The sequence below is a fragment of the Rosa rugosa genome, chromosome 1, assembly GCF_958449725.1.
Source record: "Rosa rugosa chromosome 1, drRosRugo1.1, whole genome shotgun sequence".
Lineage (NCBI taxonomy): Eukaryota > Viridiplantae > Streptophyta > Magnoliopsida > Rosales > Rosaceae > Rosa > Rosa rugosa.
This window is the reverse complement of record NC_084820.1, coordinates 62,203,547-62,225,321: the sequence shown is the minus strand read 5'-3', so window position 1 is coordinate 62,225,321 and position 21,775 is coordinate 62,203,547. Positions and strand designations below refer to the sequence as shown.

At 37.4% G+C, this 21,775-nt stretch overlaps 1 protein-coding gene and 3 long non-coding RNA genes across 4 annotated transcripts; all 4 read left to right on the top strand.

Annotated features, from left to right (window-relative positions):
• The first annotated feature begins 6,042 nt into the window (after nt 1-6,042).
• Nucleotides 6,043-6,948, top strand: LOC133744031 (uncharacterized). Its single transcript, XR_009863337.1, has 3 exons — nt 6,043-6,441; nt 6,530-6,725; nt 6,891-6,948. It is a non-coding gene; the product is annotated as an uncharacterized LOC133744031 (long non-coding RNA).
• Nucleotides 6,949-6,955: 7 nt separating this feature from the next.
• LOC133744027 (uncharacterized) lies at nt 6,956-7,868 on the top strand. The gene is made up of 3 exons (XR_009863336.1): nt 6,956-7,102; nt 7,435-7,705; nt 7,810-7,868. It is a non-coding gene; the product is annotated as an uncharacterized LOC133744027 (long non-coding RNA).
• A 6-nt stretch (nt 7,869-7,874) lies between these two features.
• LOC133744021 (uncharacterized) lies at nt 7,875-10,576 on the top strand. The gene is made up of 6 exons (XR_009863335.1): nt 7,875-8,115; nt 8,454-8,532; nt 9,139-9,267; nt 9,625-9,695; nt 9,891-10,090; nt 10,258-10,576. It is a non-coding gene; the product is annotated as an uncharacterized LOC133744021 (long non-coding RNA).
• Nucleotides 10,577-12,227: 1,651 nt separating this feature from the next.
• Nucleotides 12,228-20,007, top strand: LOC133725960 (protein argonaute 16-like). The gene is made up of 23 exons (XM_062153384.1): nt 12,228-12,805; nt 13,554-13,794; nt 13,875-14,080; nt 14,199-14,399; nt 14,510-14,646; nt 14,739-14,836; nt 14,927-15,024; nt 15,120-15,288; nt 15,402-15,518; nt 15,601-15,708; nt 15,835-15,897; nt 16,027-16,140; nt 16,225-16,390; nt 16,475-16,587; nt 16,673-16,810; nt 16,895-17,025; nt 17,353-17,418; nt 18,258-18,321; nt 18,614-18,725; nt 18,806-18,879; nt 19,134-19,228; nt 19,318-19,349; nt 19,451-20,007. Exons 2-23 carry the CDS (start codon nt 13,564-13,566, stop codon nt 19,624-19,626), a joined length of 2,709 nt encoding a protein of 902 aa, XP_062009368.1. The 5' UTR covers nt 12,228-12,805; nt 13,554-13,563; the 3' UTR covers nt 19,627-20,007.
• Nucleotides 20,008-21,775: the final 1,768 nt, after the last annotated feature.

Below are 21,775 nucleotides of genomic sequence, written 5' to 3'. Positions count from 1 at the left end.
TTGGAGTTGCTCTAGAACATCTTTAGCAAACTCTCTATTTTTGCTCCTTAGCTATTTTAAAGAGCATGTTTAACTTTTTATCTATTTTAACTAGGCCTGGGCTCGGTGCGGTTCGGGCCGGTTTGGGCCTGAAACCGCAACCACACCGGATAATGCGGTAAGCCCAAAATCCAAACCGCAACCGATTTATAATTGTTTCAACCGGATTTCCGGTTTCACCGTTTTATCTGTGCGGGCCGGTGCGGTGTCGGTCTGCACCGAATTGTAAACACAAGAAGATGTGGTGAAATTTGGAGCAAGCAAGCTGCACTGCTGCAGCAGGTCCAAACAACAGCAGCCCCGCCATCTACTTCACCCTTTCAGCTTTCATTCCTCCGAGTCACTAACAGCAGCCCCTCCATCTAGCCACAAAAGTCCCAAAACAGATTAAGATATTTTAGTGATCATATTCAAAAGCTTAAAGCCTAAAGCTTTACAAACAGATTCAAAACAATCCACATAAAACAGATTTAAAGTCCCATAGTTCCAATTTCCAGAAAATAGTCAAACACTCGGTACCCATTTTGCAAAACACCAATTTACTTCAACAAAACACCAATCAAAACCAAAATAAACAAAACCCGCCAGCAAACCAAGCAGTTATAAACGTCTTGATTCAATTACCCTTGTGAAAAAATGAAGAACAACAACTATACTGATATGCCAGTGGAGAAGAGAAGATGCTAAGTGAGAGGAGATGCTCACCTGAGTCGTGAGAGACTGAGAGCCTCAAAGAAGATGCCTCGGCCTCGGCGCCGTTTAGTCGAAGGAGAGAGTGAGAGGAGAGACTAGGACAGAAAATGCAAAATGGATCGAATGTGGCAAAGAAGATAGGTTAGTCTCTTAGGGTTTCTACCAGATCGAGTGCAGCCAAGCCTAGGTAAGCTTGCTTTAGGGCCAATCAGAAATTGACAAGTATTAAAATTAAATAAAAAATATAATTAAATAAATTCGGGTCGGTCGGTTCGACACTTGGACCCGATTCCGACCCGAAATGAAGCGGTGCGGTTCAGTGAGTGATCAAAACGGCGCCGTTTTAGATGCGGTACGGTTACCGCACCAGAAAATGAGGGCGGGTCAGGTCGGTAACCGGATTTCCGGTCCTATATGTCCAGTCCTAATTTTAACAGCTGCACCAGACTCCTAAGTGACTCTCTATTATAACTTTTAGCTATCTCGCTCTTAAATATAGAGAGCGAGATGAGACTCTGTATAATTTAAAACATTCCTTTTGAGTTACTTTATGTAATTTATAAATACATTTAAACTATTTAATATTCCTTTAAAAAATAATAAATTTAAAATTAGCTAAAATAGAGAGCACTGATACAGCCGTATTTCTAAAGTGGCTAGCCAAAATGACTTTTTAGCTACTTTAACTAAAATTTGACTCAAAAATGGCTAGCATTGCTAAAGATGCTCTAAGAGCATTTCTAACAGTGATAGCTATCTTTACAGCTAAAAATAGCTAAAATGATGATATAACTAGTTAAATATTGAGTTATGCTCCAGCAGAGTACTTAAATCCCAAGTTAAATTTAAGTTTTAGTTAAATTCTCTCTCCTCTCTATCTAAGAGCATCTCCAACAGAATACTTATTTCAAAAAAAAATTGAAATTTAACTAATTTTAGGTTAAGTTTGATCTCCAGCAGACTAGCTAAACAAAAGCTAAATTTAGCTTTAGCTAAAAGACCTAGCTATATTTAGCTAGAGAAAAGGGAAATTTAACTAAAAGTTAAATTTAACTTGAGATTTAGGTATTTTGCTGGAGCATAACTCAATATTCAACTAGCTATATTCTAATTTTAGCTACTTTTAGCTATGAAGATAGCTATCACTGTTGGAGATGCTCTAAATATAGCTAGGTTTTTTAGCTAAAGTTAAATTTAGCTTTCATTTAGCTAGTCTGCTGGAGATCAAAATTAACCTAAAATTAGTTAAATTCAATGACTAAAATATCGAGTTTCGAGGAAATATCGGTGGTCCCGAAAACGGAAATTTCGACGGAAATATCGCGGATATATCGATTTTGGTAAATAATCAAGAAAAATGATAGAAATTTGAAGAAAAATATGGAAATTTTATGTGAAACTTTTGTATATGTATGTAAGTATGTTTTATCAATTATCTACTATATGTGAAAAGAAAATCTTGAATAAACGTTGTTATATAGTGAGTTGTAATAATTTAAGATGAAATAGTAAATGTTGAATCGCCAACAACTCTTAAATATTTTGAAATAAACATTTAATTTTTTTTTTTTATGGCTGGAAACTCAATGGGAGGCTAGGCCATCACGCGTTATATACATTTTTTTTTGTATATATCAGACATTACATAAGTGAAGAAAGAAAATTGCAATTGCCTTCGGTGCAAGGAATGAGTTAAATTTTGAACTATTTATAGAAGTAAAAATTTGAAATGTTGTTGTAAAAATTTTAAATATTTGGTAAATAAAATTCAATACAGTAATTGATTATTGTAAGTTGGGTATTAATTGGACATTTACATAAGTTTTCAGATTCTTATAAAAACGATATATAATACAATGTTCGAGTTATGTTACATCTGCGGGTGCAGCAGAGTTGGCAAGCCTTACAAGGTGTATGGAGTCAAGCAAGAGCCTTGGCGTCCTCCAATTTTGATTTTTGCTTGGAATTAAAAAAACGAGAATATCGCCGATATTTTCGATTTTTAAGTCATTGGTTAAATTTCAAATTTTTTTTTTGAAATAACTATTCTGTTGGAGATGTCCTAAGTACTTAAATAATATCTTACCATAATACCAAGTCTTCTATTCATACACAATCACTAAGAATCTGTCAAGATTCTTTCTTTCACACGATTACGACCTCTCCTCCAAGATTTTGAGACTCTAAGCCCTAAGCCGCCATCAACGAAGTATAGAAAGAGATTAAGGGCGATGAGAGGAGTGCAGAGAGAGGTTAAAGGCGATGAGAGGAGTACAGAGAGAGGTTAAAGGTGATGAGAGAAGTACAGAGAGAGGTTAAAGGCGATGAGAGGAGTACAGAGAGAGGTTAAAGGCAATGAGAGAAGTACAGAGAGAGAGAGAGCAATATATTGGGAAAGCTTCTACCAGCGATTTGGATCGCGAACGTATTGCGTTCTAGGTCGTGCGATCCGGATCTCAGTTCAGAAGCAAAGTGGGTGAATCGGGTAACTCTGGGAAAAACCCAGACCCAGGTCCCTCACCTATAAAAGGAATTTGCTTTTTGATCCTTTTAGTCCCTCAATTGGAGTTGAGACTAGGGTTTAGGGTTTGAGGGGGTAGTTTAGTAATTTTAGGACACAACAGTGGCAGAATATATAGTACGAGGGTGCTACATGCTGATCCAATTGTAATTTGTTGCTTACCCGAGACAGGTATAGCGTGCAACACCACCACCATGTACGGTCCAAGCTCCTACAGCAGTGCTGTGGCACAAGGGCAGAGCCACTCCCATGTAATGGACCGTTGCTCTCCTCTGGGTAAAATATCATGCTACTTTCACATTATGGGACGGACACGTATGAAGAGGAGTCTTTTGACTCTGTTCGATCACTTCCTTACTTGAATTTTGATTCTTTTAAATAATTCCTATTCTGGCTTTGTTGATGTTTTGTATTTTTTGAAGTCTTAGCAATTTATTAACCAAAGTTACTTTTGTCAGACCAAAATAAAGAAAAAACAAACCATAGTTGGACCTCTCAAAATAGACCAACAAATTAGGAGATCACAGAAATCTGTTGATTCTAAAAAACACACATCTAAGAAGAACCAAAAGGGGAAGTTGAATCATTATTAATAGGGCTAACTACAGTTTAGTCCCTGAAGTATGGTTTCGTCCTCGTTTCAGTCCCTGCCTTTCTGATTTAATCCCAAAAGTCCCTGAACTCACAATTTTTAGTCCAACCGGTCCATCTCCTCCATTTTCTCCGGTTGCTTGATGACGTGTCAGTCACTCCTTGCCAGCTCAGCGCCACGTAAGGCATCCATTGTGTAAAGTGACGAGAATACCCCTGCTTCAGTTTTTTCCAAAATTTCCTTCGTCTTCTTTCTTATCTACTGTTCTCCTTCTTCCTCTTCTCCACTCCCATGCCTGCCCATCGACTCCTACAGTTCACCATTTCCATAATAACACAAATCAAATCCATTTTCCATAGCAAAAACTACAAAGAAACAGAACTTCAATCCAATTATCAACGAAGAGTTCAATCTTAATAGCATATGCAGAACTTCAATCCAATTCCAAACCCCACCACCACCACTAGACCAAGACCAAGAAGGTTCGATCAAAACCACATCCAGACAGAATTCCAGTTCCCGGAAGAAAAAAAGAGCCGTCGGATTAAGAATCGGTTACGCCAGAGATGCCAACGCTCACTCTCTCTCTTTCGACGCCGATGACGTCATCATCGCCGACGGAACCGATTCGCTTCCCGAACCTAGCCCTTCTTCTGTATCAGTCTTAAACAGTTCTATTGAGACTTCAGTGGAGGATGACAAGAGAGAGAAATAATCTCTTTGTAAGAAAAAGGAAACTCTTACGGACGAACTGGAGAAACTTCTTGCTTCGATCGTCACCACCAATCAAAACCCTGAAAAATCCAAATCACCAAAACTCACAAATTAAACACAAAACCCAGAAAAATTGAACAAACCCCAAAACTGAGGTCAACGCCCAAGAAGGCAGCGACCTCGTTCTCCACAGCGACTCCGGCTCCGACCTTGTTCTACACCCACTTTGTACCAACACCCCTCCGACCCTTTCACGCCCAGAAGCCACCGGAGCCGCTCCTCTGCTAGATCACTCCGATCTCAACTTCGCCGTCGCCGAAAAGCCCAAGGTCCCTCTGCATATGCTATTAAGAGTTGAAGACCTTTGAATTTAGAGTAGATGGAGATTTGCCATCGGTTCCATCTCCAAGGTCCCTCTGCATATGCTATTAAGAGTGGAGAAGAGGAAGAAGGAGAACAGTAGATAAGAAAGAAGGCGGAGGAAATTTTGGAAAAAACTGAAGCACGGGTATTCTCGTCACTTTACACAATGGATGCCTTACGTGGCGCTGAGCTGGCAAGGAGTGACTGACACGTCATCAAGCAACCGGAGAAAATGGAGGAGATGGACCCGTTGGACTAAAAATTGTGAGTTCAGGGACTTTTGGGATTAAATCAGAAAGGCAGGGACTGAAACGAGGACGAAGCCATACTTCAGGGGCTAAACAGTAGTTAGCCCTTATTAATATATGGCTTTGTTAGGACGCAAAAGCCATTCAGGGGGGTGTATTCATTTAAGAGTCTACAAAAAAATTTTGTATTTTGAAAGTCTATGGGTATTCAATTGAGATTTTAAACAATTCTTTAAAATCTTGATGTATTCAATTAAGATTTAAAATTATCCATTCAAATCTGCAGATATTCAAAAGTATACGGATTTTTAAGGATTTCATTAAATGCTGGATTTTGAATGATTTTATAGTGCTTTTTATACATATCAAAACTCAAAAACAATCCAACCACTTCCCAAGAGATTTTGATGGATTCTTTCTCACTCAAAAAATGAAGAAGCTCTTCACCAAAAAAAGAAAGAAAGAAGAAGCAGCTCTCAATAGGTGACACTCATCTATTTTGTCTTAGACCTATCTTCCCACTATCCTCCTCTGCCTCTGCTTTCATCTAATAATTTTTTTTTTTAATTTTTATCACTATAGCTTTGGAAGCCTTAATCCTTCTAGCTAATTAAGCTCACTTTCAATGGTATTGTTAAGATGATACACACACACATGTTTCTGTTTTTTTTTTTTTTTGAATCAAGCTAGAAGCAGCGTGCCATATATCCATCTAAAGCCAGAATAGGCCGTTACATACACACATTTTCTTTTGTAAATTAGATATGAAATAAATCATGTCATTAGTTTACACTACTAGAAATCTGTTCATTTACATCACCACTATTAAATCGGTCGGAATTGCCCGCGATGTAAAAAAAACATATAAACATCGGCTTATGAAATATCGATTTCTATTGTGGTTATAAACATCGGTCGTTAAATTAACCGATGTGTAAACTTTCGTTCAAAAATTTTGAAAAAAACACGGAGGGACTAAGTTAAAAAGTTTGAGAAACGCGGGGTCCAAAATTTTAATTCCTCCAACACTTAGTCATTTTGTCTGAAACTTTCGAACCCTAATTGATAAACTCTCACTGCCTCCTTCTTCGCGTTCCCGACCTCAGCTCCTTCTCCAATTAACCTGACCCGCGCCCCCGACCACAGCTCCTTCTCCGACCTGACCCGGGGCCCCGACCTCAGCTCAGAGCCTGGAGCTCGTTCTTCGTCCTGACCTCGAGCTCATTCTCCGACCTAAGCCACCTCAAGCCTTTTCTCCGACCACCACCAGCGTATGTTCTCTCTCTTCTCTCCACCACCATTACTGATTTTGTCTCTCTTCTAATATGACACTGCTCCGGTGAGCCCGCTGTTAAACAGGTCCGGTTTCGAATTTGATTTCTTCTAGTTGAGGGATTCAAGTTGATTTTGCTTCCGCCCGAAACCCTATTCAACTCTTCCCGTGATTTGGTAATTTCTTTCCGATTGGCAAATCTCTCTTTTCTAACTTTGTTTCCGACTTTCCAGGTTGCCCAAGCGAAGAAGCCCATCATTGCTCCTCCTCCCAAAAGCCAGTGTGAGTCAATTTGCCTCATTCCTATTTGAATTTTGAATTTGGATTTGTTTTATATTTATTGTTGCTTCAATCCAGTTTTCTACTTTTCATATCCCTCAGATCCAATTCCTCTTCTTTTCGATTTTGACCTAACTTTTTTGGTTTTCTGAAATTTTTATTTTTTAGGGATTTTGATTTATGATGCGATTGCTTTTAAAATTGTTGCAATATGGGGACCAAGAGGAATTTCAGCACTGCGATTCTCGAACAGAAGAAGGCAGTAAATCTCCTTGTCGTCGATGAAGCCATCAACGATGACAACTCCGTCGTCACTGTCCACCCTGAGACCATGGAGAAGCTCTAGCTAGCTCTTTAGGGGCGACACAATCCTCATCAAGGTGCGATTTTGATGTGTTTTTGTTGGTTTATTTGGAATATTGTTGAAGAAAATTGATGGAATTTTGCTTAATTAGGTTTTGGGTAGTGAGTGAAGGATGGATTTATAGTTGGGTTGATGGGTTTTAGGTGTTTTGTTTGAGATCTGGTGACTGGGTGTATTTGGGTGTCCGGAAGTTGGGATTTTCTGCTGGCTCTGAACCCCTGTACTATTTTTTAATTGTCTTAATCACCTTGTTTAAGTTGCACTCTTGTGATTCCTAATTCTGACATTGCATTGGATGATAGAAAGATAGGGTGGACGGTCATTAATGCTAAAATGTGAATTATGCAGGATGTCTCAAAGAGTGTGACAAAACTTGCCGTGAGAGAATCCCGAGCTCAGGATTTGAGGAATGAAATTCTCACCTCTAAAAAGTGACAAGGTTCTGAGCAAGAAGCCCCCTACTCCTCACCTGCGAGTTGTGGCTGATTATCTGTTGGATGCAACAACTAAAGAAGCCAACAAGAGAGTTAAGCTTGCGAGAGCTGCAATGGGTAACAACAACCCTGGTTGCCGTGGATTCAAGAAAGATAAGGACCGCCTTAAGTCTCTCAGTGCTCAGGTATACTTTAGCTTCCTTTTTGTACTTATTTCTTCATGATTATACTTCATGTTGGTAGGCAGAGACCAGAAGTTGCTAATTGATTTGTTATAATCTAATGCTAGGGACCCAAGAAAGGAAGATGGGAAAGAAAAGATGGCAGTGACAACCATAAGCAAAAAAGGCAAAAGACTTAATTTATCTATTTATCTCATCCATGTGTTGTATAGACAGAGGGTTTATTAGCCACCTCCCAATTTGTTTCAATCCTTAGTGTTGGTATTTGGCTTTAAAGTAGCTCATGTATCATTCATTGATTAACTACAGAAACAAAGGTGAGATACAAAACAATGAGACAGAAATGATCATATAATCATCCTCATGTGGACGGACTACTTGCGTCAAATGGTGGCGGCAAGCAGAGAAGATTGGTATGTTAGTTGTATGATACTCATTTTTAGCTATTCAGTTTCTGTTCTTGTATTTTACAAATCATGGTAATGAATTTATAGAAAGAATTTTTAGATACTCCGATCGTTTTTTTTTTTCTGGCATTCACTTCTGGTCAGGATTTGTATTCAGGCACCACGAATCATAGACTAATTGGACTGTTTGTTTATGACTGGATGTTTTATCCTCTGGTTCAACAGTTCTAGTACTTGTGTCCCTTGGTTCAATTTCTACTAGTATATGCTATAACTTTCTAGTCACTAGCATTGTTTATAAACCCCAAGTCCTGGTTTTGCCTCATTAAATTTATATGTTGCAGAAATTAAAGGCTAGAATTTTCTTTAAAAGAATTATTGGCACTGTTGTGCGATCTATGCAAGCGGATCAAAAGGAGCAAGGTTGGTATCTTTATGTTTTTCCTTAGAATAGAATACGTACTGCATATCTTTCTTGTAGAATTTGATCGTTTCTAATTTTTATACTTTTATAGCCAAGTTACTTGCATGCATCTAAAACAATCAAAATATGTTGTCGTATTATTAAGTTTTCAGAGGATCATCATTATTTCTTTTCTATATAATGAATTTCCATAGTTGTTTTATTCAGTTTATCTCCCTGATACTCTCTCTCTCTCTCTATATATATATATATATATATATATATATATATATATATATATATATATATATATATATATATTATATATATATATACTCTGTCTTCAACTGTTTCTTTGAGCTGATGGATAGTAAAGATAATACTAGAGTGCAGAACAAGATAGAAACTAATTAAAATGCCCTTTACAATATCATTTTGTGTTGCTAATATATATCACTAGTCACTGCACCATCAAACTGTTCAATCTGAGAAAGGGGTTAATGGAGACTTTAATTTTAGGAGTGGGCAGACTAGTATAACAAGACTTAATTAAGTGATGACATCATTTTTCTGCCCTTACGTATCTAGATTTTCACTGTATTATGAAAGTTGGATTTATTTTACAGTTTGCCGTGTCTACTATGCCTAAGATGTATGCGGGACACATGTATACCTGATAAGAAGATGCTTAAAGATCCAAGGAGGCTGTATGCACCTGGCCGTCTCTATCATATTGTTGAGAGAAAGCCTTGCAGGTGTTGTTCCTTTGAAATAAACGTTGGCAAATATCTGCTTGATTAAATCCAGAAACTTAGATTTCAATTCATAAGAACAAGATTCCATTGCTGTTCTCGCACCTGTCATTATATAGTGTCTGTATATTCAGTTGTAACCTAACATATAGTATTATAAATGCATTTCTATTAGGGATGTTATACAATGCCACTCGTGTCAGTGGGATAGATTTAAAGTATATGATAATAAGGCTTTTGCCTTTAGCAATGGTTCTCAGTGCTGCTATGCTATGCTTTGAATGCCTCTTTTTTCTTTTTTGGTTTTGCTTGATATTTGTCTGAGGGTTTGTAAATGTTTATTTTGCTTGAACTTGACAGATCAAAGTTTCAAACTTTGCACTTATTAGTGCATTTATGACGGAGTTGGAAGCTGAACACCTGTTATCCAGGTTTATATGTGATCCTTTTATTGGAAATTCTACATGATTTTCAGATTATTTGAGTACTTATTTTATCAAGTGTTGCTGGACAGATTTCAGTCTAGATTGTGTTCAGATGCTCATCAATAATATCTACATTTGTAGGATTTTGATGTATGCTGCAGATAAGTGACACATGACCTTGTTTCTGCAATTTGTATGCAGAACGTTAGAGTCAACTAGCTGTCAGTCTGCTGATCAGGTGGAAGCAACATTAGTTAACAAAGGAGTCAGAGTAATATCCGAAGAATCAACCTGTTGGTGTTGTGCTTGTGCGGGCGTGGCTGGCCAGAGATAGCTAATACATGGGAACCCTTGGAGAATCTCCAATCTGTCTCTGATGTTATAGAAGCATTTGAAAAAAGGTATTATTTTGTTTCTGTTTCTGTTTTACGTTCCAGTTACTTCCAAGTCTTTATATTGCCAGTGTTGGCCTCTATAGATAGTCCATAGGGTTTCCACACTAATTATCTTCATTAGCTTGTTTACCCAATCACTGTGCCTTATGTGTTGCATGTTTATATATTTCTAGTGGGCGGTAAAGACGCGGAAATCATATAGCCAAAATCAAATTGACGAGGTGTGCATTGAAGTGGCTGATTATATACAGAGTTTGATGTAGGACTGTGACTGCCAAGATGTTTTTTGAGTAAGGCTAGCTAGTTTTGGCTTTGAAGCAAACCTTGGTGTGGAACTTTTGTACATTGTTGCTCATATGTTTCCAAGCTAGCTTTTGTAAGTTTAGGGGTTTATTTTCTGAATTATGTTGAATCATGAATTTGGAAAGAAAATTAATGGAAAGCCCCTAATTTTGGATGATGAGAAATGCACTTTTTTTCCCAGCAATAGCTAAATGCAAACTTTTCACATCATGCTTGTCAAAATGAAGTGAAGTATATTAAAGCATAATAAAACAGTAATGCCAAGGAAAACGAAGTCAGTTGAGAGATTAGAAATCAGTATCAAAAATGAAATCGATGTCCTATGATTATCAATATATCGAATTGTAACTCAAAACCGATGTAATCAAAACTACTGCACATCGATTTCTAATCACCAAACCGTAATCTATTATGAACATACAAATCACCTACAATGGAGCAAACCGATGTGTGGTCAAAAGGTGAACATCGGTTTTACGAACAAACAATACTCATGGGAACTGATGTCTACAAGTGTACTGGACATCACTTCTGGAATAGAAATCGATGCAAATGTTCAAGTAGGTATTGTTCGACATATACTTTTTTAAGCATAAAATGTGAAAATATGAAGAATTAGACATACCTAACATACAAAAATATGATGATTATAACGATTATACATCGATTTGTTTTTTAGAATCGATGTTGGTTGTTGTCTGGGACATCGGTTGAAAACGCGCTTATACTGATGTCTATACTTTTCTCTACACCCACTAAGACATCGGTCGAAAATTAGTTTAACATCGGTCCAGAACCGATGTCTATGAACAAAATTCTAGTAGTGTTACTACTTTACTTTTTGTGTCGCGTACATGCATTTTGGTTGATTAGTTTTCTCTTATTATTCATAAATCATTATACAGAACATAAAGAATGGTAGATTGTCATATATATATATATATATATATATATATATATATATATATATATATATTATAGTTGGATCCATACATCCATTGCTTTTAAAGAAGAAGGAAAAAAAAAATTAACCTACCAAAAACATCATAAAGACTTGTAAAATCTAAACAAATACCAGTAAATCAATCCATTAGAATCAATCAGAGTCCATATAGAATTTAAACAATCCGTGGATTAAGTAAATTCATGGATTATAAAAACTCAAACAAAATCTTTTAAAATCTGAATTGAATACACCCCCCTCAATAAACATGTACCCTATTTGCTAGGTGGCCTTCCTATAGTTCAATTTTATGGCAGTTCTTCAGTTAGAGCAATACCAAAGACAGCAAGAATACCTAGAAGTAAACAATTTCGTGAAAATTCCACCTATATAAATCCGTTGAAAACCCTGAACTCAATTAAAATTCCCCGAATGCCGTTTCCATACAACTTATGCAAGTTCTTGTCACCGGAGAATAAGTGGGAGATGTCTATTGATCACTTATCTTGAAGCCCTTCAAAGTTTAAATATCGATCATACATCGGATAACATAAAATGGTTTAGTATTTGTTCGCAACATAAAATAATTAAAAGCTTTGATGGCTTAAATATTATCGGGGTAAATGTCTCCCAAATTATTAAAAGAGTTTTTGACTTTTGGTGACATCTTTGTAGAGATTCCTTATCTATTTATTTCTTGGTTTTATTTTACCGTGTGCAACACGTAGTGTGATTACTAACTCAAAAATAACTCCTACCCACGGTAGAGACCTCTTTAAGGAGGATGGATATGAACAAGAACAACACCAGAGAATATCACTCTCTCGAGGAAAATTCATTAGTATGGGTTTTTCCAACCCAACAGTCATGCTCCTTAAAATTGACCCCAACACCAAAACGTCCCAATGCACGTATTTCTTTGAATTTCACTCATGCACCCTGGATCATGCTGACTTGTCCTGAATGGAATCCCCTAAACAAACCCAAACCCACACACAGCAAAAACCGTAGCAAAATTCCCAGCAAGGCGGTCATTAGACCAAATGACGAAAATACCCCTTAACGGAATTGCTTGTCCCCTTGTGAGGGCCAGTTGGCGAATTGGAGCCGACGACGGTCACGAGCATATGCTTTACATTTACAGGTGAGCCAACTATCCCCTGCAAACGAGTGTCTCTGCCGATCCCTCCATCGCTCAATCTACGGTCTTGATTTCAAATTGGAAATCAATTTCGAATCAGAGCGATGATAAAAAAGCAGCGGATTATTTCTCCGGGTAAAAGAATTTGGTAGCCAATTTTCAAAATATAAATAGCAGCAGCACCCAATACTCTTCACTCTTTCACTCTGACTCTCTCTCGCTCGTTCCCTCCATGGTCTCGCTCTCTCCCACAAGCCAATAGAGCGAGACTCTTCGTTTTCGATCGCTCTCGTTCTCAGAAACCCTAGCCGGAGCCCGTCCCCGAACTCCGACGGTACGATTTCTCACCTAAATCCTCCGCTCTAGCTCGGCATTTCGGTATTCTGTTCATGCTTTGCTGCGTGCTTGGTTTCGTGTTAGAATCGAATTAGGGATTTTGTTTGCACTGTTCTTACTGCTAACTTGCTCAAACAAGGCTCTCACTGCAATGCTTGGTTTCGTGAGATTTTACTCCATTTAAGAAGACTATTTACATTGCTTTGCATGGTTAGCCTTATATATTTGGAACAAGTTGGAAAATTTTCTAATCAATCAAGAGTGCTTCTGTGATAGCAAGATGGTCTTACAACATCTGTAGTCTAACGGCATAAGAACGCATTTTTGGTGAATGACTTAATGATTTATTAGGAAATTTGTGGTAAATTTGTTTCCTGTGGTTAAATTTGGTAGATTTTGTGCTTATGTTCATATTTTACATTTGGAACTATGGTATATATGGTATGCTTAAGATGGATATGACGTGTTTAAAATCCTGAGATTTTACTCCATTTAAGAAAAACAATTTACATCGCTTTGCTTGGTTGGTTAGCTTTATACATTTAGGAAAAGTGAGAAAATTTTCTAATCAATCAAGAGTACTCCTGTGATATCAAGATTGGTGAATGACTCAATAAGTTAGTACGAAATGTAAACTGCATGAATCATGATCATTTCACAATCTTAGTATATGCAAAAGTCCTGCTGATTCTGTATGATTTCCCTTCCAAAGTATCTTCATTTTTTCTTTCATTAATGGCTTGCAGATCATAAAGGATGGTGGATGTAGCTAGTGCTGGTGCTGGGAAGGCAGGCGGGGAACCAGATTTGATCCCACCACCTCCTCCAACCATTCCGCCCAATGTGAAGCCAGAAGTCCTGAGTTCTCCCAAGTATTCTATTATGAGTAGGCGTGGTACTGGAACAACTGGGAGACGCATACAATTGCTCGCAAACCACTTCAAAGTCACTGTGAAAGCTCCAGATGCTGTGTTCTACCAGTATTCTGTATGTCTACCTCCTGTGATTCTTTTGCTGTGGAGTTTAATGTGTTCAGTACCAATTTCTTAATGGCATGCTATTTGCAGGTTCATATTACTTCTGAAGACAAGAGGGCCGTTGAAGGCAAGGGAATTGGCAGAAAACTGGTTGACAGGCTCTATCAAACATATTCTTCTGAACTTGCTGGTAAGAAGTTTGCGTATGATGGAGAGAAAGCTCTGTATACAGTTGGTCCTCTGCCACAGAACAAGCTTGAGTTTACAGTTGTGCTGGAGGAGACATTTGCAAAGAGGTATATCCTACTATTGTTCTCTTTTTTGTGTTCTTGCTTTAAAGATTCCTCTTTATAGTCTCTTATACAAGAATCCATATATTTTCTCAACTGGGATTGTTCTCTTCTTTTGTGTTAGTGAAAGTGGGAGTCCCAGTGAAGTGGCTGAAAAACGGTCAAGACGATCTCTTCAGTCAAAAACTTTTACCGTAGAGTTAAGTTATGCTGCCAAAATACCTCTGAAGTCAATTGCTCTTGCCCTCAAAGGAGCTGATGTCGACAATACTCAGGATGCATTGAGAGTGCTTGATATTATTCTACGGCAGCAAGCAGCTAACATGTACCCCTCTCTTCTCTCTCACATATGTATTGACTGCATTATGGTTTTCAGCTGTACTCATATTACTCTGAGCTCTTACTTTCTTTAACTGTGACCAAAATCATGCGCAGGGGATGCCTTCTGGTACGACAGTCATTCTTTCATGATGACTCCAGGAACTTTACTGATGTTGGGGCAGGTGTGATTGGTGTTCGGGGATTTCATTCCAGTTTCCGTCCAACTCAGGGTGGTTTGTCCTTGAATATGGGTACGAGATTTTGTTGTATTCATAATCTCTAAAACTGACTACAACTTTTGTCACTTGTTTTGTTAATAGTTATGCTTCCCTTTCTTGTGTAGATGTATCTACAACAATGATCATGACTCCTGGACCGGTAATAGATTTTCTGATTGCCAACCAGGGTGTGCGAGAACCCCGCAACATTGACTGGGTCAAGGTAAAACAAAAAATGCTTAGTCTTTTCCTTAAGGTTCAGATTTTAGCAAAGTTTAGTCTCTTAAAAAATCAATTTCCTGGTAACTTACAGGCCAAGAGAATGCTGAAAAACATGAGGATTAAGACGAGACACCGTAACATGGAATTTAAAATAATAGGCATCAGTGAGAAGCCCTGCAATCTGCAATAGTAAGTCCTAGTTTCCCTTGAAATAGTTTGCCTCCTGATTGATTTCCTGGTTTTGCCACCTCAAAAGTTTCTAATTTATTTTTTCTTTCCTCTAGCTTTCCTATGAAGTTAAAGCCTGGTGATGGTGCAAGTGAAGGGGAGACTGCAGAGGTTACTGTGTTTGAGTATTTCACCAAACACTGTGGCATTGAACTCACTTACTCTGCATACCTGCCATGCCTTGATGTTGGCAAACCAAAAAGGCCCAACTATCTGCCTCTGGAGGTCTGCAAATTCCTTGTTCTTATTATATACTCCTTTTATTAGTCTATATATCTGGAAATCTTGTCTTTAAGATTCTGATATGTTGTACCCTCCTTTCACCATGCTGTGTTTAGCTCTGTGCGCTTGTTTCATTACAACGGTATACGAAAGCATTATCTTCACAGCAGAGGGCATCCTTAGTTGAAAAATCAAGGCAGAAGCCTCAGGATAGAATACGAACTGTGACTGATGTAAGTTTGTCTTGGCACCAAATTGCTTCTGCATTTTTATTTTTCAGTTACATGCAATCTAATTTCTCATTTTGAATTCCAGGCTGTATGCAAATACCAGTATGATAGTGATCCTGTGCTTACTACATGTGGTATTTCTATAGAGAAGCAATTAACTCAGTTTGAAGGACGCGTTCTTGATACTCCGAAGGTAAAAAAAAAAATTGTTGCTTAGTATATGGGTGTCTGTAGAGAGAAAACGTATAAATAACATGTCCTCTTCACAGAATCTATCTGTCAGTCCTCTTTTTAATGCATTCCCTCTTTTGATGAACAGTTAAAGGTAGGTAACAGTGAGGATTGCACCCCTTTTAAGGGACGATGGAACTTCAACAACAAGGTATTGGTTAGCATTTAAAGTCATCTATCAGTTAGTCAAAGAGGTTCTACTCATTGTTCCCTTCCACACTAAGATTTAAATGTGTAGCTACTTGAGCTTAATGGTGCTCTTAATTCTCCATTCTTGTAGACACTTTTGAACCCCACTCGCATTGACCGCTGGATTGTTGTCAACTTCTCTGCACGCTGTGATACCAGCCATATCTCGAGGGAGCTTATCAACAGTGGGAGGAAAAAGGGCATTGTAGGTTACACCCTATTTGGATTTTAATTTTAATTGTCTGGAATGCACTGATTCTGATATCTCTCTCTCTCTCTCTCTGTGCAGCTTATTGAGCGTCCCTATACGCTGCTTGAGGAAGAACCACAGTCTAGAAGACAAAGTCCTGTTCTAAGAGTTGAAAAGATGTTTGAACAAATTCAAACTAAGCTTCCAAGTCCACCTGACTTCATTCTTTGTGTTTTACCAGAGAGGAAAAATTCTGATATTTATGGTACGGTTTTGTTTTTTACAGTGGAATCCCAACTATCCATTGATATGATCATATAATCACTTTATGAGATTCTACGTGGTACAGGGCCTTGGAAGAAAAAGAGTCTCAGTGATTTCGGTATTGTCACACAATGCATTTCCCCTTCCAAGATTAATGATCAGTACCTTACCAATGTGCTACTGAAAATCAATTCTAAGGCAAGAACTAAATCTTGATATCTATATCTCTACTTTGTCTAATTTGTGGACACTATTGATTTGTTCTATCTGTTTACCTTCATAGCTTGGAGGAATAAATTCTTTGTTGGCGCTAGAGCATTCCTCATGTGTCCCTTTGATAAAAGATACTCCTACGATGATTTTGGGGATGGATGTATCTCATGGGTCTCCTGGTCGATCAGACATTCCTTCTGTTGCTGCGGTAATAACAAAGCTAGTTTCTTTCAATATTTATTACCTACCGATTGTTGCTTGCTAGTAATGTCAATTTTTTTGGAGCATACAGGTTGTAGGCTCTCGAAGTTGGCCACTTATTTCAAGGTACAGAGCAGCTGTTAGAACACAATCTCCTAAGGTGGAAATGATTGATGCTCTTTACAAGCCACTGGCAAATGGAAAAGATGATGGTATTATCAGGTATTGAAACAAAAAATTTGATAATCTGTACCTGTTGACTATGCTTAGACATATAGACTGTGTTAACACTGAAGAAATGTCCAATATGGACCCATTAAGAGTATTCAGAAGTCTCCACAGCCCAATCTATCACTTGGAAGTTTTGCCATTTTTTTTTTTTTGTGGACCGAAAGTTGTGGGTTTAGATGCTTGTAAACTTTAAATGTGACCCAATTGCATATTTGATACATCGTGATGTTATTAAATGAAAAAGAAAAGTTTGAGAAGTTCATTTATTTGAAAAAATACTAATTCCAGTATACTGGTTAATGCTTGAACTTGTTGCAGGGAACTGCTTGTCGACTTCTATAAGACAAGCGGTGGACGTAAACCAACTCAGATTATTGTCTTCAGGTATCACAAGATTTTGTTGGCAATATAATTTTTGTTTGTTGGTAATTGAAAATAATGCCCATGATCAAGTTTTGGTCTCTCAAAAGAGAAACCATTTAAAGGGAAATTTGAAACATCCATGATCTTGCAGTAGCTTCATATTAGCATTTAAATCACTGAAAATATTTGTGACAATTTGTCATTTTAAAATTTTCTGGAATTTTGTTTGCTGTCTTGGGGGGATTGTACGTTTGAAGTAACTTATAATACTGCATAACAGTAATAGAGCATCACTGTACACATGTAGTTAATTCATTTTACAGTGTAAAATTGTCATTTGAAGCAATTAAGTAGCTACTTGTCAAGTTGGCCGTAATTCATCACCAGTGGTAATTTGATTTGAGGGAACTTGGCATTCCCCCCTCCCTTGACCCTAGAGGGTTAGTTTGTCCTATTACATGTATGGAAAGCTATAGATATTGAATGAAACTGGTTCCTGAAGGGTCTCTTCTGTTGCCCAATGGGCAGTGAAATCAGATATCTTTTAAGCTCAAGGAGGTGTCTGGCATACTTGTCCTGTTTTATCTGACTTTTAAGTAGGAATGTTATTGGTTGCATGATTTATGCCTGTAAAGTCTTCTAGGAGCTTATTATTCAAATTTGAAATTTTTTATATTTGCTCAGTTTCCTTTTCCTTAGGATCTGGTTTACTTTTAAATTCTTGAAGCTCAATGAGAAGGTATTTGTTTGAATCATTGCATCAAAAAAAAATTTGGTGTTTCTGCACTTCATTTGGTATTTGTAAAGATTTTGTCTTTTTCTAATATCTATAGTTGTTTTTTATTTATTATCTATTTCAGGGATGGAGTAAGTGAATCACAGTTTAATCAAGTCCTGAACATTGAGCTGGATCAAATCGTAAAGGTATGTCCTGCAATTCAGTGTTTTGCAGTGCCTTGAATTAAATCTTTGATTCTAATGATGGTTACTGACTCAAAGAGTCATCCCTGCAAATAATTCACCAATTAAATATATGGCGCCCTTAAATATACTTGAACCAAGTAAAGCCTTTTATCGAAAATGTCCAAAATAACTATATTTCATTGTTAATCTGTTGTATCTGATGAACTCTGGCTTGGCCCTTGAGACCTGCTGTCAGAGGTATGGAATTTGTTCTTTTTCTCAACATTGAAATAGTAAATTTTTATTATGACAGGCTTACCAGCACCTAGGGGAGGCTAATATTCCAAAGTTTACTGTGATTGTGGCTCAGAAGAATCATCACACAAAGCTATTCCAAACTAATTCCCCTGATAATGTTCCACCAGGTCTTCTACTTTCTGTGTTTTCGATTCAGTTCTTTTATCATCTATCCAGTTTTCCTGATCTCTCCTATTTCTCTCTCCAGGGACTGTTGTTGACACCAAAATTGTGCATCCAAGGAATTATGATTTCTACATGTGTGCTCAGGCAGGCATGATTGTAAGTCCTTCCTTCCCCAACCTTCTAGAAAGTTACTTATGAGTACCTATGCTGTAGCTACAGAATTCTGCACTGTATACTGTTTTAAAAATCAAATCAGAAAGGACTCTGCTTAATGCCAACTGTTGGTTGAAAGTTGGTATCCTGGAAAAGATTATTTATTTACATATTTATCTTTTGTTTGCCCATTCTGAAGTTTCTGATGTCCCTTTTAACTATTAATCCTAATCTTTTGCTTTGCTTTCTTTAAACAGGGAACTTCCAGGCCAGCTCACTATCATGTCTTGCTTGATGAGATTGGCTTTTCCCCTGATGACTTGCAAAACCTGATCCACTCCCTTTCTTATGTGTAAGTGCTTAATTCTCTGTCACTTTACTTATGACTTAGTTCGACTAACCTTTCAATTGATCATCTAAATGTTCTTTTACGTATTTCAGGTACCAGAGGAGTACAACTGCAATCTCTATTGGTAAGCTTTTAAATCCTTTAATCTTTTCTTTTTCATACTCTTCCTGTTTTACCAGTAAAGCCTTTGCTTCCATCTCACCAACTTCTACAACCATTTTCCAGTGGCGCCCATATGCTATGCGCACCTTGCTGCAGCACAAGTGGGGCAGTTCATGAAGTTTGAAGATCTCTCGGACACCTCGTCGGGGAAGGGCAGTGTCACTTCATCAGAGAGCATCCCAGTTCAAGAGCTTCCCAGGCTTCATGAGAAGGTCCAGGGCTCCATGTTCTTCTGCTGACGTCTCCCAGCTTCTAATTGCTAGCTCTCTTTGTGAATATGGCTAGTGCTATCAGCTTTTTGACTCTCTACATATACCCTTGGCGGTATAGGAATAATAATCTAATGTAGGAATGACAACCCCCAGCTTTGCTTATATGTGGGGTAGAAAGAGATATAGGAATACATAATAGATTGGCAAACCTCTTGGTCATGCTGCGGACAAATTTTGAGGCTTTTACATGTCCCAGCGGACTCTTGAGGTATGCTGGTCTCAACATTTATCAGTCTCCCTTGTTCTGGGTATGACAAGGACTTGCTTAAGTTGTATGGAACCCTAATTGCCGTCATTTCGGGAATTTTGACCAAGTTTAGGGTTTTCGACAGATTTACGAAGATGGAATTTTCTTGAAATTGTTTACTTCCATGAAATTGAACTATAGGAAGGCCGCTACCGGCAAATAAGGTATATGTTTGTTGTATGGATCTTGCATCCTAACAAATAAGCCATACAACAAAAACGAAGAGCCTGAATTTGAAACTGGTACATGTTTGTTGCTATTTGCACCCGCGGTATTTTGGTAGTCTGGATTCTGGAACCAACTGACGGTGGACCACGTGATGTATCTGTTTATTACAAGTTACAGCTATGAGTGCTCGAAATCTTATGGGTGGCTGAAATCCTAAGCATCTGTTTAAGTGTTCAACCCTGAAGCCTACCTCCTTGACATTTTCATCTATTTAGATTGGAAGCGAACTATAATTTATCCAATTCTTATGCCAATTAATGAATTAAGATTATTTTTTTTCCCGAAGAATGACCGAATCCGGTTAAGTTGGATGGGTAGACACTCACACGTACAAAAAGTTTATTGGGAGATGTGACGCCAATCCGCTTACTCATTCCCACTTACTCATTTTAATATTGGCTCGTGTGAAATCAATTAATTTTTTAATTTATTTTAACGAAAGACGCATTTAATGAATGATTCTTTTTAGTGATTTCTAAAGATTCTGTCTTGTCATCATAGGCTTGATCTATAGCCGTCAAGTTCATTTTTTTTTTTTTTTTTTGCAATACATCTAAACATCACCGACCCATAGCCGTCAAGTTCATTGAACACACTTCGTTTTTAAATTCAAAATCTACTTTAACGACTGGCATTGTCATTGTTATATTTAACTCACAGAATACATTTCACTCTCATCCTAATTCTAAATATTTTCAACATTGAATCAACTCATTTCTCTAATAGCAGGCATAGTCATTGAACAAAGTTCTTTGCACTACAAAATTCAGTGTTTCCATACAATTATCAGAAAACTGAGTCAACTCATTCGGGTAAACACAGAAGAGGAGGAGCAAACATTTTCCTCAGTGTTTTATCGTCGGGAACATAAAACCAAGGTATTTATTTTTCCATCTAGTCATTTTTTTTCCTTTACTAGAACCTGAATTGTTACTTTGATGCATGATAAAGGATTGAAAGTGCACGAAGTTTCTTTATCCAACTTTTTTGCCAGTTTTGTAAATATTGTTTGAAAGATGGCCAAAATCACGTTAAGTTGGATCGGTAGACACTCACACATATGAAAAGAACATGAGGATGTGACGTTAGTGTGTTCACTCATTCCAACACGATTTATAAATATTCTCGTGTGAATTTTTTTTTTGTACATTTTATCCACAGGCACATCAAGTGAAGGAATTTTTTCTTCTTTAATCTCAGAAAGATTTGTTGTTCCATAATAGACTCACTCAACTGGAATCAAATTTATGAACAAACTTTTTTTAAAATTCAAAATCTACTTTTACGACTGGCACTTCATTGAATGACTTTCTATTTTATTTTAATTTGTCATTTATATTCAACTCATAAATGTGTGTAATTCTCATCCTAGCTCTAAATATTTTTAACATGAAATCAACTCATTTCTAAATTGCCTTACTTTTTAACAAATTTTTTAGCACTTCAAAATTTAGTTGTTCTACATAACAAACACAATTTGAGTCTAACTCATTTGTGCAAACACAAAAGTGGATCAAAGATTTTCTTCGTGTATTTGTCTTCTTTTTTTGGTTTAAGTTCGTGTATTTCGTTTAGGAACAAGATTCTAAGGTATGATATTCTCATTCTCAAGTTACTTTTCAACAAAATAGGTTGTGTTGT

What these genes read in the sequence shown, in the direction of transcription:
- LOC133725960 (XM_062153384.1), top strand. Translation starts at nt 13,564, where the DNA reads ATGGTGGATGTAGCTAGTGCTGGTGCTGGGAAGGCAGGCGGGGAACCA. An exon ending in TGGTTTGTCCTTGAATATGG is followed by an intron (nt 14,647 to 14,738) that starts GTACGAGATTTT and finishes TTTCTTGTGTAG; the next exon opens with ATGTATCTACAACAATGATC. An exon ending in ACATTCCTTCTGTTGCTGCG is followed by an intron (nt 16,811 to 16,894) that starts GTAATAACAAAG and finishes TGGAGCATACAG; the next exon opens with GTTGTAGGCTCTCGAAGTTG.